This window comes from Malaya genurostris, chromosome 2, assembly GCF_030247185.1.
Source record: "Malaya genurostris strain Urasoe2022 chromosome 2, Malgen_1.1, whole genome shotgun sequence".
NCBI classification, from domain to species: Eukaryota; Metazoa; Arthropoda; class Insecta; order Diptera; family Culicidae; genus Malaya; species Malaya genurostris.
In genome coordinates this window covers 222,088,911-222,102,213 of record NC_080571.1, presented here as the reverse complement: position 1 = coordinate 222,102,213, position 13,303 = coordinate 222,088,911, and the positions used below count along the sequence as shown (strand labels likewise).

The 13,303-nt window shown below is 38.5% G+C and overlaps 2 protein-coding genes across 4 annotated transcripts in view; one reads left to right on the top strand and one right to left on the bottom strand.

The window, feature by feature from the left end:
- The first annotated feature begins 7,618 nt into the window (after positions 1 to 7,618).
- Positions 7,619 to 12,845, top strand: LOC131427711 (estradiol 17-beta-dehydrogenase 8). 3 transcript variants are annotated; one of them, XM_058591148.1, is made up of 4 exons: positions 7,619 to 7,733; positions 7,790 to 7,937; positions 8,087 to 8,704; positions 12,596 to 12,845. In XM_058591148.1, the coding sequence occupies exons 2-4, from the start codon at positions 7,898 to 7,900 to the stop codon at positions 12,676 to 12,678; spliced, it is 741 nt and encodes a 246-aa protein (XP_058447131.1). In that variant the 5' UTR covers positions 7,619 to 7,733; positions 7,790 to 7,897; the 3' UTR covers positions 12,679 to 12,845. The 3 variants fall into 3 exon arrangements, with proteins under 3 accessions (XP_058447131.1, XP_058447132.1, XP_058447130.1); XM_058591149.1 differs by having other exon boundaries at positions 7,636 to 7,716; XM_058591147.1 differs by having other exon boundaries at positions 7,667 to 7,937.
- The window catches only part of LOC131427708 (serine/threonine-protein kinase ATM), a 33,845-nt gene continuing 33,354 nt past the window's right edge, over positions 12,813 to 13,303 (bottom strand). The window contains exon 19 of the mRNA XM_058591145.1: positions 12,813 to 13,260. Within this exon, the coding sequence (XP_058447128.1) occupies positions 12,906 to 13,260 (355 nt within the window). The 3' untranslated portion in view covers positions 12,813 to 12,905. The remainder of the gene's footprint in view (positions 13,261 to 13,303) is intronic.

Genomic DNA, 13,303 nt, shown 5'->3' with positions numbered 1-13,303 from the left:
GAAAATATCAAAACTTTCTTGGCCACCCGGCCCATCGAGAGTCATTTTGCACATATGCGAGAGAGCATGGAGAAATGTAATACGCAGAACAAGCCACGTGGTTGAACTCTGATGGTCCAAATTGCTCCCCTGTGGTGATTCATTTTTTTTTTTCAAAACCATTTTCGTGAACATAATCGGAAATTTTTAAGCTAAGCTGATTCAAGTCAATATCGCAATTGTTATGTTGTCTTGGTTGATTTTATCGAAAGCGGACAACTCATTTTACATAGCAGCCAAAGTCCTTGGGTATCTTTGATTATATCAAACATACAACTCCATTGAACTCGGTACATCGCGGGTCGTTGCCAGCACCACAAGGTACGGATACTTTGTAACCCTCCCTCCATTTGATCGATCCACACATTTTTGCCGTGTGCAATAAGTGATACTCCTAATAACTGTTGTTTATCCACTGACATCCACATAGTCCAGGCCTTGTGATCATAGAAAATAACCGGTTTAATAAGTGTTTTGTAGATGATCAATTTTGTGCGGTAGCGTACCTTTTTCGTCCTCGTTATCACCGATACTCACCAACGATACTATCCACATGAACCATAAAACGACGTTGAACGAGATCCGAGCGGAATAAAATCGCAACATTGTAAGAATCACTACACCTAAAAACCTTTTGCTGTCCGTTCTCCTTCATCGGAATTGATTATTTTGAGCCGATGCATAATGCATTTTTATTGTCATCGCAATCGGTCGTTTCTTGTACACAACCCTGTAATTATTTTATTAGTCAACTATGATAAGCTTGATCGCTTGGCGGATGTTAGCATCCATCAGTACCAATTTTCGCCTAATACGTTAATGAAGATATTGCGTCAGGGTGCAATTATAGTGTTACTTAGGTGAGATTAAATTTCATCTCTTTATAGGGTACCAAGATTCGTCAGTCTTAATTTTCAAAATATACATATTTTTATTTTTAATACTTGGCATTCCTGTCCCGGCTCCATACAAACATTATATCCATATATTTTTTCGTTCATTCGAAACAACATCCATACTGGTATAAAGATGTGTTCCACATCAATACTTTCATTTTCGCATTGCGTGTGAGCGTTACCTGGCGTAATTGAATGTGTTAGTGATGGCGCAAACTTTTTTCAACTTTCATTTTGAAGAATCCGATGCTTTTAATAAGAAATAGGGAGAACTCAAATAATTCTTTATGATGATCCATGGAACTGAAAACTGTCTTGAATTGCCATAACCGATGGGATCTGCATTTAAGCAGAACTGAAATGGCTTTTGGCGTGTACACTCGGAAAACTCATCCGACATTTGACTCGAAATTCATTCTGATTTTCAATTATGGATTTAAAGAATGAAACAATCGCTTCCTGTTGCACACTGGAAACACAAATCGCTTTTAAAAAACGGTTCTTCCAATGAAGTTCCTTTATACCATTCTGCCGTTTGTTTAATTCCAACAGGATAAGCTATCCTTTGGTGTGGTTTTGCTGTATGTCCAGCTGCGACAGTTCTTCGGCAAAATTCTACTGCTCGCATCATTCCAAAAGCGTAAGGTCTTCGGTGTTACTCTCCCGTATGTCTGGCTTCGACAATCGTTGTACAGAAAATAATGGGAAAAAGTTGAATGTTCATCTTTTATACCGATACAGTTTTTTTTTTCATAAATACGTTTATTTCTTAAGGCAGTTTACATAAGTTTTTCTTCGTCGTAGCATCACTTTTACATAATATTCTTATCCTAATTTAATTCTAACATAGTCACAACGTTTTGCATTTATTAAAACATATTCTCTTATTACTTAAATATCATCTTAGGTAACTCGTCATTAATTATGAAAACTACTCGGAAATATTATTTGAACCAAACGATTAACTTCTATAAATTATAAAATAAGCTGTTATTTTCAGACATTTTGTTAATAATTTCATAAACTGTTTCGAGTTTGTTTGTATCATTACATTATTTTTATTCTAATTTAGCTATTGGTTGAACTCATGGACGCAGCTGGGATCAGAACTAAGTCTTGAAAGGGGCCTTTATCAAATTGAAACTCCAGTTTTCTTTATGAAATGATAAATAAGTTTCATGTATGAAAGGTCACGACAAGCAAGAATGTCTCGAACTGGGATATTGGATAGTCTACCTTGGGTACGCAAAGAATTTATTAGTTGAGATCTGACATCACGATACTCCACGCATGTCCAAACGACATGATCAATATCTCGATAACCTTCGCCACAAGCACAATGATTAGTCTCGGAGAGCCCAATTCGAAGGAGATGTGCATCTAACGTGTAGTGATTTAACATGAGTCTGGACATCACACGAATGAAATCTCTACTCACATCCAGACCCCTGAACCATGCCTTTGTCGATATTTTCGGAATAATTGAGTGCATCCACCGACCCAGATCATCTTTATCCCAAGAAGCTTGCCAGCTGGCAAGTGTTCTTTGGCGAGACGAGCTATAGAATTCGTTGAAAGCAATTGGTCTCTCATAAATTTCACCCTCAATAGCACCACGTTTGGCTAAAATATCGGCTCTTTCATTGCCAGGAATGGAGCAATGAGCCGGGACCCAGACTATAGTGATTAGATAATTATTGTTCAATATGTCGTTCAGGCACTGTTTTATTTTGCCCAGGAAAAACGGTTCAGTCTTGCCAGTCATGTTTGAGCGAATGGCTTCAATTGCACTCAGACTATCTGTGAAGAGGAAATAATGGTTTGGAATTAATGTGACGATTACACTCAAACTATAATGAACTGCTGCTAGCTCTGCTATATAAACAGATGCAGGTTCTTGAAGCCTAAATGAGGCCGAAACATTATTGTTGAACATACCAAACCCTGTCGCTTCTTCAATTCGCGATCCGTCCGTGTAAAACATTTTCTCAGAGTCAATATGCCTGAACTTACTTGAAAATATTTTTGGGATTTCCGTCGAACGTAGATGATCCGGGATTCCACGCACTTCGCGCTGCATGGATGTATCGAAAAATAAAGTTGAGTCAGGGACATTTAGGAGGCTGACACGGATAGGAATATATCTTGAAGGGTTGATTTCCTGTGACATATGGTTAAAATATACTGTCATGAATTTTGTTTGAGATCGAAGCTCGACTAGTCGTTCGAAATTATTAATTACCATGGGATTCAGCACCTCACATCTTATTAGCAGGCGTGATGAAAGCTCCCAAAATCGATCTTTTAATGGAAGAACTCCCGCCAGAACTTCAAGACTCATTGTATGTGTCGAATGCATGCACCCTAAAGCAATTCGCAAACAACGATACTGAATTCGCTCCAGTTTGATAATATGAGAGTTTGCAGCGGAACGAAAGCAAACGCATCCATATTCCATCACTGAAAGTATCGTTGTCTGATACAATTTTATTAGATCTTCCGGATGAGCACCCCACCAAGATCCTGTTATTGTTCGAAGAAAATTTACTCTTTGTTGGCATTTTGTTATCAGAAACCTAATGTGTCCTCCCCACGTGCATTTGGAATCGAACCACACCCCGAGGTATTTAAAAGTTAAAACCTGTTGGACCATTCTTCCCATCATATGGAGCTGAAGCTGCGCGGGATCATGCTTTCTTGAAAAGACGACTAACTCTGTTTTCTCCGCAGAGAATTCGATACCAAGATGAACAGCCCAATCGGACAAGTTATCTAAGGTATCTTGCAATGGTTTATGCAGATCAATAGCTTTGGGTCCAGTAACTGAAACCACGCCATCATCTGCCAATTGTCTGTGTACATGGGGTTACTAGACAGCTGTCAATGTCATTTACGTAAAAATTATAGAGGAGCGGACTGAGGCATGAGCCTTGCGGGAGACCCATGTAACTATTTCTGAGTGTTGCCAAATCGCCATGTGAAAAATGCATGTGTTTCTCTGACAAAAGGTTGTGCAAATAATTATTTATAACCGCTGGGAGTCCATTTTGGTGAAGCTTGTCTGAAAGAACATCAATGGAAACTGAATCAAATGCTCCTTTAATGTCTAAAAATACAGATGCCATTTGTTGCTTTTGAGCGAAGGCAATTTGGATGTCAGACGAAAGTAATGCAAGGCAATCATTCGTCCCTTTATTTCTACGGAAGCCAAACTGAGTATCTGACAACAAACCGTTCGTCTCGACCCAAGTGTCGAGACGTCGTAGAATAATTTTTTCGAACAATTTTCTGATGCAGGACAACATCGCAATGGGTCTATATGAGTTGTGATTGGAAGCTGGTTTCCCCGGTTTTTGAATGGCGATAACTTTCACTTGTCTCCAGTCAGGTGGAACAATATTTTGCTCAAGAAACTTGTTGAACAATTCCAACAAACGTCTTTTTGCGAGGTTGGGCAGATTCTTCACCAAGTTGAATTTAATTCTGTCCAACCCTGGAGCGTTATTGTTACAAGACAAGAGTGCTATAGAAAATTCCATCATTGAAAATGGGTTATTAATAAAACCATTATTTGGAGGAGATTCTCGTATAATGCTCTGCGTAGGAACAGAATCTGGGCAAACTTTCCTAGCAAAGTCAAATATCCATCGGTTCGAGTATTCATCACTCTCATTGCCCACGTTACGATTCCTCATTCGTCTGGCCGTGTTCCAAAGAGTGCTCATTGAGGTATCTCTTGACAAACCTTCGACAAAATGTCTCCAATAGCTACATTTTTTGGCTCGAAGTATGCTCTTGTACTTGGTTTCTAAAACCATAAGTTTTTCAAAATTCTGAGGAGCTCCTCCTCCCCGTTTTAGAAACGTCTTGCAAGCATTTTGTTTTGCGAGTTTAGCCTCTGAGCACTCTTTGTCCCACCAGGGGTTGGGAGGCCTTCTGTTAGTCGTTGGCCTAGGAAAGCGTTTAGTTTGGGATTGTTCTGCTGCCTCCAGAATCGAACAAATGAGGAAGTCATATTCTTCAAGTGGAGGGAGCTCTTCCATTGAATTCAAAATACTAGAGATACTACTTTGGTATTTAATCCAGTCGATATTTTTTGTCAAATCATATGGAATACTAGCGGAAGTAGCAATGCAATTGCTACTGCTAATTGAGATGATGATTGGTAAATGATCGCTACCGTGTAAATCAGGCAGTATTTTCCAGGTGCAATCTAGTCGAATTGATGTTGAGCAAAGAGATAGATCTAATGCACTTGGGCGTGCCGGAGGTCTTGGGATACCGATACAGTTGCACAGCAGCATATATTTTGTGGTCTTGCTCAGAACGCGTTCTGATTGGCTGGTGGGTCAAATCAGATAGGGTTTTCAATAGTGTACTATTGAAACACTTTATTGTTGTTGCAATACATGCTTAAGTTGAAAAATTTATTGGTAGTTAGATTATGGAAATCCTTCTACAGATTACTGTGCTATGAGCTTTCAAAATTATGACTAAAGATCTACGCGTCATGCTCTTCGATACTCGTTGATACAAAACATTTCAGAAAACTTGTATTTTGAATTATTTGTGATTATGTCATACAACTGAAAGTGTTATAAATTGATGATCATATTTCGATTTTCGAGAATACCACAATAATATGAGAATACAAGTCACACGAGAAAGGCATCATGACACCACTAGGTGCAATATAACAGGTTTTTGCCTTTCTATAACGAAAGGTAATAGAATTGCTGGAGAAACCGACTTTTGATCGGAGCTGCGACGAACTCGGAAAATATCTGTGTGTGCACTATTTTAAAGATGTTTCTCTGCGCACAATTTTCTCAGAGACGACTTAACCGATTTTAACAAACCTTGGCTCGTTTGGAAGCTACTATTGGGTTGTGATTCAAATTCAAAGATCAATTGGCTGTCACTTTTTGTTCCGGAGATATAATGACATGTGTGACGTAACCGACAAAACGCTTTTTTTTTTCTATCCGCACTATTTTAGGAAAGTAACCAATGATCAAGTTCAATGTTGTTGAATATGCGACATAAGCGTCGAATCACACTTTTTCAACTAACTTTTTTTTTAATAATCAAAAATTCAAATTAAAATACTTATGGTATTGGTGAATTTTATCCGATTCCGACTTCAAAATCTGAAATTGCAGGGTGATGAGTTTTAAAACATCAAACATGCATAGAAGATGACGGTACCAAAAAATTTTCACTGTTGCTCAAAATTATTTCAATTTATTCGTCATACTAATTCATAGAAATACGAACCATGTTTGGTTATGCTGGTCTCTGAATACCGTTTCTGGATGTACCATAAATAATGACAAAAACTTCAAAGTTCAAACTTCTACATCTCATGGAATGCTTAATCGATTGTCACACGCAGTGCTGTAAAACTTCATTCAAGTCAATTGAAACTGAATGTGGAACATATTGACGATCTCTCTAATTCAGTAAACTTCACTCTCTGACACAAACAATGTTTGCTGACGGCCCGAACGGGCAGCATTCAGTTCATCACTCGTTTCTCTTCAATCGAGGCTCAGTTTAGCCACCGTCAGTTGATCTCTTGAAGTAACAAAATATCTCTTTCAATAGTGTGAGAGCGGCCTTCAAGTGAGGTTCATGTAAACATTCGAATTGGTTCAAAATAATAGATGAAAGACAAACCAGATAGCTGAAATATCAATCACAGAATACACATAGATTAATTGTTTCCTTCTTCAGTTTCCTATTTTAATACTTTACTCCATTTTTAATACTATTCGTTCGAACTTGCTTACTACCAAGAGCGAAGGCAATGAAGGAGCTACACTACTTGGCACTCGAAACTGAACAAGCAAGACTTCAAATGACTAGGTACGATTAATCAACTGCTTCACTTGAAAATGGCAGCAAAAGTCAAATGTATTAGTAGTGATATGCTGACGGTCAGCGGTCATAAATTTCATTTTCATCTTATATTATTCGATTGAAAATGATATTTTACTGCACTGGTCACACGTTTGAATTCAAATTAATAACTTTAAAGTTTCATACAATTTCTATCTATGATTCGATTTGCAGTTGCAAAATTTCAGTGTAATGCGCAATTGAAATTTCAAACTGTCATGTAAAACGACGGCCATTAAAAAAAATTTCATGGAAACTAAAAACGTCGAAGAATATTCACGCATAAAACACATGCAGATTGGCAAAAAAGAGTATCGCCGCACTGCTAGGTAGATTAAGCACGTTTTTAATTACAAACAACTTTGGTGGAGACACCAACCAAATAATATTGTGAAAAGGAAATATATTTGTGCCGCTAATTTACCTGTTCAGAACATTGTGCATTGCATGACCATGTCAGAAAAATCACAAATACAAATAGTTTAGTTCAGTTGTAGTCATTTTACCTAATACTTTATACAATACAATTGGTGAATAATCTGATTTTATGGTCATTGCTATTTGCTACTATTTAAGCGTATAGTTGAAAAAAATTTCTTCCAAAGTGCACAACTGCAATTGTTCTACCGAGAGTGAGGATACTGAAAATACGATTTTGATTCGCGAAAATTAACATTGAATACAACCCTTTGCCAAAGTGATGCCTTAAATTAACACATTTACATGATTTCTACCACGCAGTGCGCAAAATTGGAAAGAACACAACAGTGTTTGTAGTAATACGCTACTATGACGACGACGTCGGTACGCGTGATACGAGCGCTACACATTCATTCATAAACAGACCTGTCAGAGACAGTCGTTTGTACACACAGTTCGGGTGAGTCGAGTGGAGAGGTATTTGTTCTGATAAGCGTGCGGCCGCAGTAATACTAGATATTCTTTTGATACAGCGAAGGAATCCAGTCTGCCGGTGAAACAAGTGCAGAACAAACTCATCCGGTCACACCATTCAATACTCTAATTATTAGTTGAAAAGATATTAAGCGTGATATTAAATCATGAGTGGACCACTGGCAGGACGACTCGCATTGGTAACAGGCAAGTTCAAGGTCGTTCATTTTCTACATGTAAAGATGTTATGTAAACTTGTTAATTCCTACGTTTACTTGCGTAATTGTACTCAAGCTAAAAATAGAATAAATTGATTGAGTCTGCTCTTCACAATAACGATCTTCCTACTGTTGCAGGAGCTGGATCTGGAATAGGTCGTGTTACATCCAAGCTTCTCTCTCGTGATGGGGCAGTTGTGGTGGCAGTTGATCGCAATCTGAAGGCAGCAGAGGAAACTATTCAAACATTGAACAGTGAGAATGATAACGTTGCCTTCGAGATGGATGTTGCTTCCAGTGATAGCATTTCCCAGGTACTCAAGGCAACCATTGAAAAATATAAGCGCCCACCGATGATTGTTGTCAATTCAGCGGGTATTACAAGAGATAACTTCCTATTGAAAATGCCTGAAGCTGACTTCGATGCTGTGATAAACGTAAATCTGAAGGGCACATGGCTGGTTCTACAAAACTTCGGCCGAGCTATGATCGATCACCAAGTAAACGGTTCGATGGTTAATGTATCATCAATCGTTGCCCGCAGCGGCAACATGGGCCAGTCAAACTATTCGCCCAGTAAGGCAGGCGTCGAAGCTATGACCAAAGTCGTGGCACGCGAATTCGGACGGAACAACATTCGAGTGAACGCCGTCGTGCCTGGTTTCATCGAAACTCCAATGACTGCAACATTGCCGCAGAAGGTGAAAGATATTGTTATCATGCAATGCGCTTTGCGACGTTTCGGCAAACCGGAAGGTAGGGCTATTTTGAAAACAATGATTACATATTTCATTCGTTTACCACTGTTTAAAGTACTGTCAATATTTAAAATGTATCGACATTCATTTTTCTAGCTAAAAGAATACTAACGTTCTATGCATAATTTTCCGATATATATGTATAAGAAATCCATAGAATATAGAACAATTATGCGTAAAGCGACAGAATACTAGTTGCACCTTACGCACCTCTGAGGATTTTTTCGGAAAGCTTCATCGAGTTCATGAATAATTTTTCACTATTAATGATGATACTAAGAGGCTTTATAAACGAGATTGATAATTGTTCACAAGTTATGTAGATAAAATCTAATTTGTAACACACGTTAGCATATCAAAAAGTTGTTGTCTAATGTTATTCCAAAATTATCACCCAATTATTAAAAATTATAGTTTCAAGGCGAATTATACCAATAGCCAACTCCTTAGTTGAGTCAGCATATTATTTTACATATTAGACAGCCTAAAATCAACGAATTGTGTTGTAATCGGTCGATGTTTATTTGCTTCGATCCTAGGAAGCAATATTAATGGTTATTTAAGGGTTTGATACCGCGTGGGGATCGGTTTTGTGGTAAGTGCACATAACTATTATCAACTTTCACGTTTCGCCTTCAGCTCATCAGTGCGTCAGCAGTATATGTTAAAATGCTAACGCTATCTAATGGTCCAATATAAACCACTGAACAGACGTAAAGTTAATCCTATTTGCATATACACTTATTGCACCGAAGTAGTTGTTTTTTAGCCTTCTTGGATATGCCTGAAGGTCTGGATTTTGTCAAACATTCAGCGCTTGTTCTATTCTGGGGAAAAAGTTTCTGGATATTTGTTTATTTCTGGTGTTGACTTTCCAAAGCCTTGGTGTAACATTCCTGTAGTGGAATTTGACCTTCTGTTTCAACAGACTTCGCAGCCGATTCAGAGTGTACAGAACCATTGCATGGCTAGTGGTATATGGTGTTTATAATATAATTCAAATTTATTTTCAGATTGAAACTCAACTACACGTTGATCATTTAGGGTTACCAGATTGTACTAAACGCACATGACTTTTTTTATTTGTTTTATGTTTCGTCTTCAACTCATCAGTGCATTAGCAGTTCAAGTCGAAATGCTTATACCACCTCGCAGTTCAACATAAACCGCTAAGGTAAATGTTTTTTGCAAATCATTTACTTGCACCTAAGTGTCATGTTTTCACCTGTGTTTGAGATGAAAAAGAGTTCTTATACGTTTATTTTGAACCACGAGGTAGCATGAACAGTTCAACATAAACTACTAAAGCATTGATGAGTCGAGAACGAAACGCTAAGCCAACAAAAAATGCATTGATGATTTGTGATCAAACGCAAATTAAATTAATATTCATCATTTTACATAACGGTTGAGTCCACGAGCTAGTATGTATTGGTTATCAACTAGCAATCCCTTGTTGTTCCTTTTTAAGTAATCACTTTTAGGATTTTTTGAAATGCATCGCACTCATTAACCACCAATTCCTAAACCATGTATCAGATACAAACAAAGCGGCTCTTAAGTTTCGGGCTAAAATTAGGATTTTAAATTGATTGCATATACTTTTCTATTCTGACAAGAACTTTCACGGTTTTAGGCACGAAGCATTTAAACGTTCTGTATCTTGTACAGTACAACGATTACAAAGCGTTATATGGTTGCATTATGATTCATGTAAGATTTTATAGAATACAGTGATTCTGATATGACATGTGTGTCATAAGTATTATAGCTGCGAGAACATCCTAGCAAAGACACCTATTTTTATTCCACCCTTTGCGCGCTTAAATAGCATAGCTATCTAATGCTCTTCATATGTGGGTTTAATTGTGGAGCTGTATGTCAACCCGGAAGTATAAGTCGCTGGTCTTGCAAGTCAGTGGTCGTCCAAAGTACGCACGATTTCCTGCCAATTGCGTTTCTGAATGTCTCTGCTGGTGTCATTATTGGCGGTCACCAGTGAGCCCAAATACACGAACTCGTCAACCAGCTTGATATCGTCACCGTCTATCAATATTCGTGGTGGGAGGCGTAGTGTTTCTTCTCTAGAGCCTCTTCCTCTCATATATTTTGATTTCGACGCATTTGTGGCCAGTCCGATATGCTTCAGCTTTCAGTTCGATGTATGTTTCCATCATCTTCTCAAGGTTACGTGTCCCAATATCAATATCGTCAGTGAAGCCAAAAAATTGTACGGACTTTTGGAAGATCGTGCCACTCGTATCGATCCTCGCTCCTTGAATCACACATTCCAAAGCAATATTGAACACGATACAAGAGAATCTTACTGTAGCCCTCTCCTAGATTCGAAGGGACTCGAGAGCGTCCCAGATACTTGGACGTACCACATAACTCTATCAATCGTTGCTTTGACCGATCGCATCAGTTTATCCGAAAACCGCATTCGTGCATGATCTGCCATAGCTGTTCTTGATCGATTGTGTCGTATGCCGCTTTGAAGTCAATGAATAGGTGATGCGTGAGTACGTTGTATTTACGACACTTCTGGGGTACTTGTCTTATCACTGATCCGGCCTGCGAATTCCTTAGCTATTGGTGATAGATGACGGCAAAGAATTTGGGAGAGTACCTTGTACGCGGCGTTCAGCAATGTAATTGCGCGGTAATTGCAACAATCTAGCTTATCACCCTTTTTGTAGATGGGACATCCCACTCCTTCCATCCATTTCTGCGGTAGAATCTCCTCCTCCCAAACCTTAGAAATCGTCCAGTGCAGCGCTCTAGCCAGTGCCTCTCCTCCATGTTTGAGCAGCTCGCTTGGCAACAAGTCATTGCCCGCGGCTTTGTTGTTCCTCAGCTTGCCAATCTCCTCACTTATCTCCAACAGATCAGACAGATGATCAGGTGCTGGGGATCTGTCATCGGCTGAGCGTGCGCATAGATTGATTCCTTTGTTGTTCTCTGTATCTTGAGCTTCGGCATTCAGGCATTAAGAAGACACACCCAACGAAAACAACGATTGGAAAAGAATTGACGAAACCTATAGCAGAAAAATTACCACCGAGACAGGGCTCGAACCAGTAACTTTTTCTATCCGGGGAAGTCGTTTTGCTCATTAGTATAGATGCTAGGGAACCGTTTATATCTACGCGAAATATACTTTCGAAAATGTTTCCAAAATTTGATAATTTCAGATGCCCTGCAAGGACCGTTTAGTTTCTTAGTGTTGATAATGAGAAGGTTCGGATAAAGATCCTGCAGCATTTTTCTTCGAATGCGAATACCCTGTAGAGATCCGATGAAATTCATCGCCTCACGTGCGAGGCAAATGGCGCACAAAATAAATCTGCAAAAGGTCCACGTGCTTGTATGTAGAGCATCCTTCTGGCTTAAGCAAACCGCACACAGTGTCGATTCCATACATATGCTGATTGTGTGAAAGAACTATGTTTAAACCCTTGCCCTAGAATTACATTTTAGCATCTATGCTATGTGAAACGCAACGTGAACTTATGCATACGACATTGTCTTCTATGTTAGGGCAGCTTAAATTGGCTTGAATAACAGGGACAATTAGACATTGTTTGTTATTAATTGAATGGTTGACACCCAATTTCTTGAGTATGTGTAATGATATCGAGTCTTGTTAAAGTTGGTCGAGGTGTTCAAAACCTGACCACTGTTCAGAATTTAACTTTTTCCGTTTTTCCAAATTTGCATTTGTATTCTTTTATAGAAAACAAATATGTTGATGAACATTGAATGAGAATAACTGTTGTTGTTTTTTTTTGCTTTTCTCATCAAGAATGTAAAAAATAAAATTGTAGAGCTATCATTGTTTTTAGTAAACTATCCTAAAAACTAATTAGTTTTTCTTCTATTTTCACAGAAATCGCAGAAGTGATAGCCTTTTTAGCATCAGATAAGAGCAGTTACATCAACGGTACTTCAGTGGAAGTTACTGGAGGATAACCTCGTTTATTGAATACTCTACGCATGAACTCAGGACAATGAAACAGGACGAATTTGTTATTGCATTTAACGAAAAAGTTACGCAAATCGCCAACTACACCTTGGAAATTTCACATTATATTGAATAAACGCAATTTTTAAAGTGCTTTAAGGCATATAACAATCAAGTTACTAACGAAGCAGTTTTATTAATTAAAACAATCAAATTAGATACCTGAAAACACCGTTTATAAATACGGTTGCCATCCATGGAATAGTTGACACAGATTTCCATCGCTCGTGGCTGCCACAATCAGTCTGTCTACTTGCCCCTCTACAGAAGTGAACGTTTCATCCTCCCTCCCGTTTAGCTTATCGTTTATGCGCAACAACGCGCGTTCGGCACTGATGTTAACAGTTGAACTGCTACCGTCGAATCGGGTGACGTCATTCTTTCCATACATATCTTCCATTTGTTGTTGAGCGGCTTTTTTGTTAGAAAGCACGTTCCACGTGTATAAAGGATCGTACAATAGCACTTCCAGTATAGTCAAAATTGGAGCACTATTGGTACGCAGTATCTCCAATGTTTGCTCGCATGACCTGTGAAGACAAACGTTCATATTAGAAGAAGACAGTATACGTA

Coding starts and splice junctions, on each gene's coding strand:
- LOC131427711 (XM_058591148.1), top strand. CDS start 7,898: ATGAGTGGACCACTGGCAGGACGACTCGCATTGGTAACAG. Junction 7,938..8,086: donor ACGACTCGCATTGGTAACAG/GCAAGTTCAAGG, acceptor CTACTGTTGCAG/GAGCTGGATCTGGAATAGGT. Junction 8,705..12,595: donor ACGTTTCGGCAAACCGGAAG/GTAGGGCTATTT, acceptor CTATTTTCACAG/AAATCGCAGAAGTGATAGCC.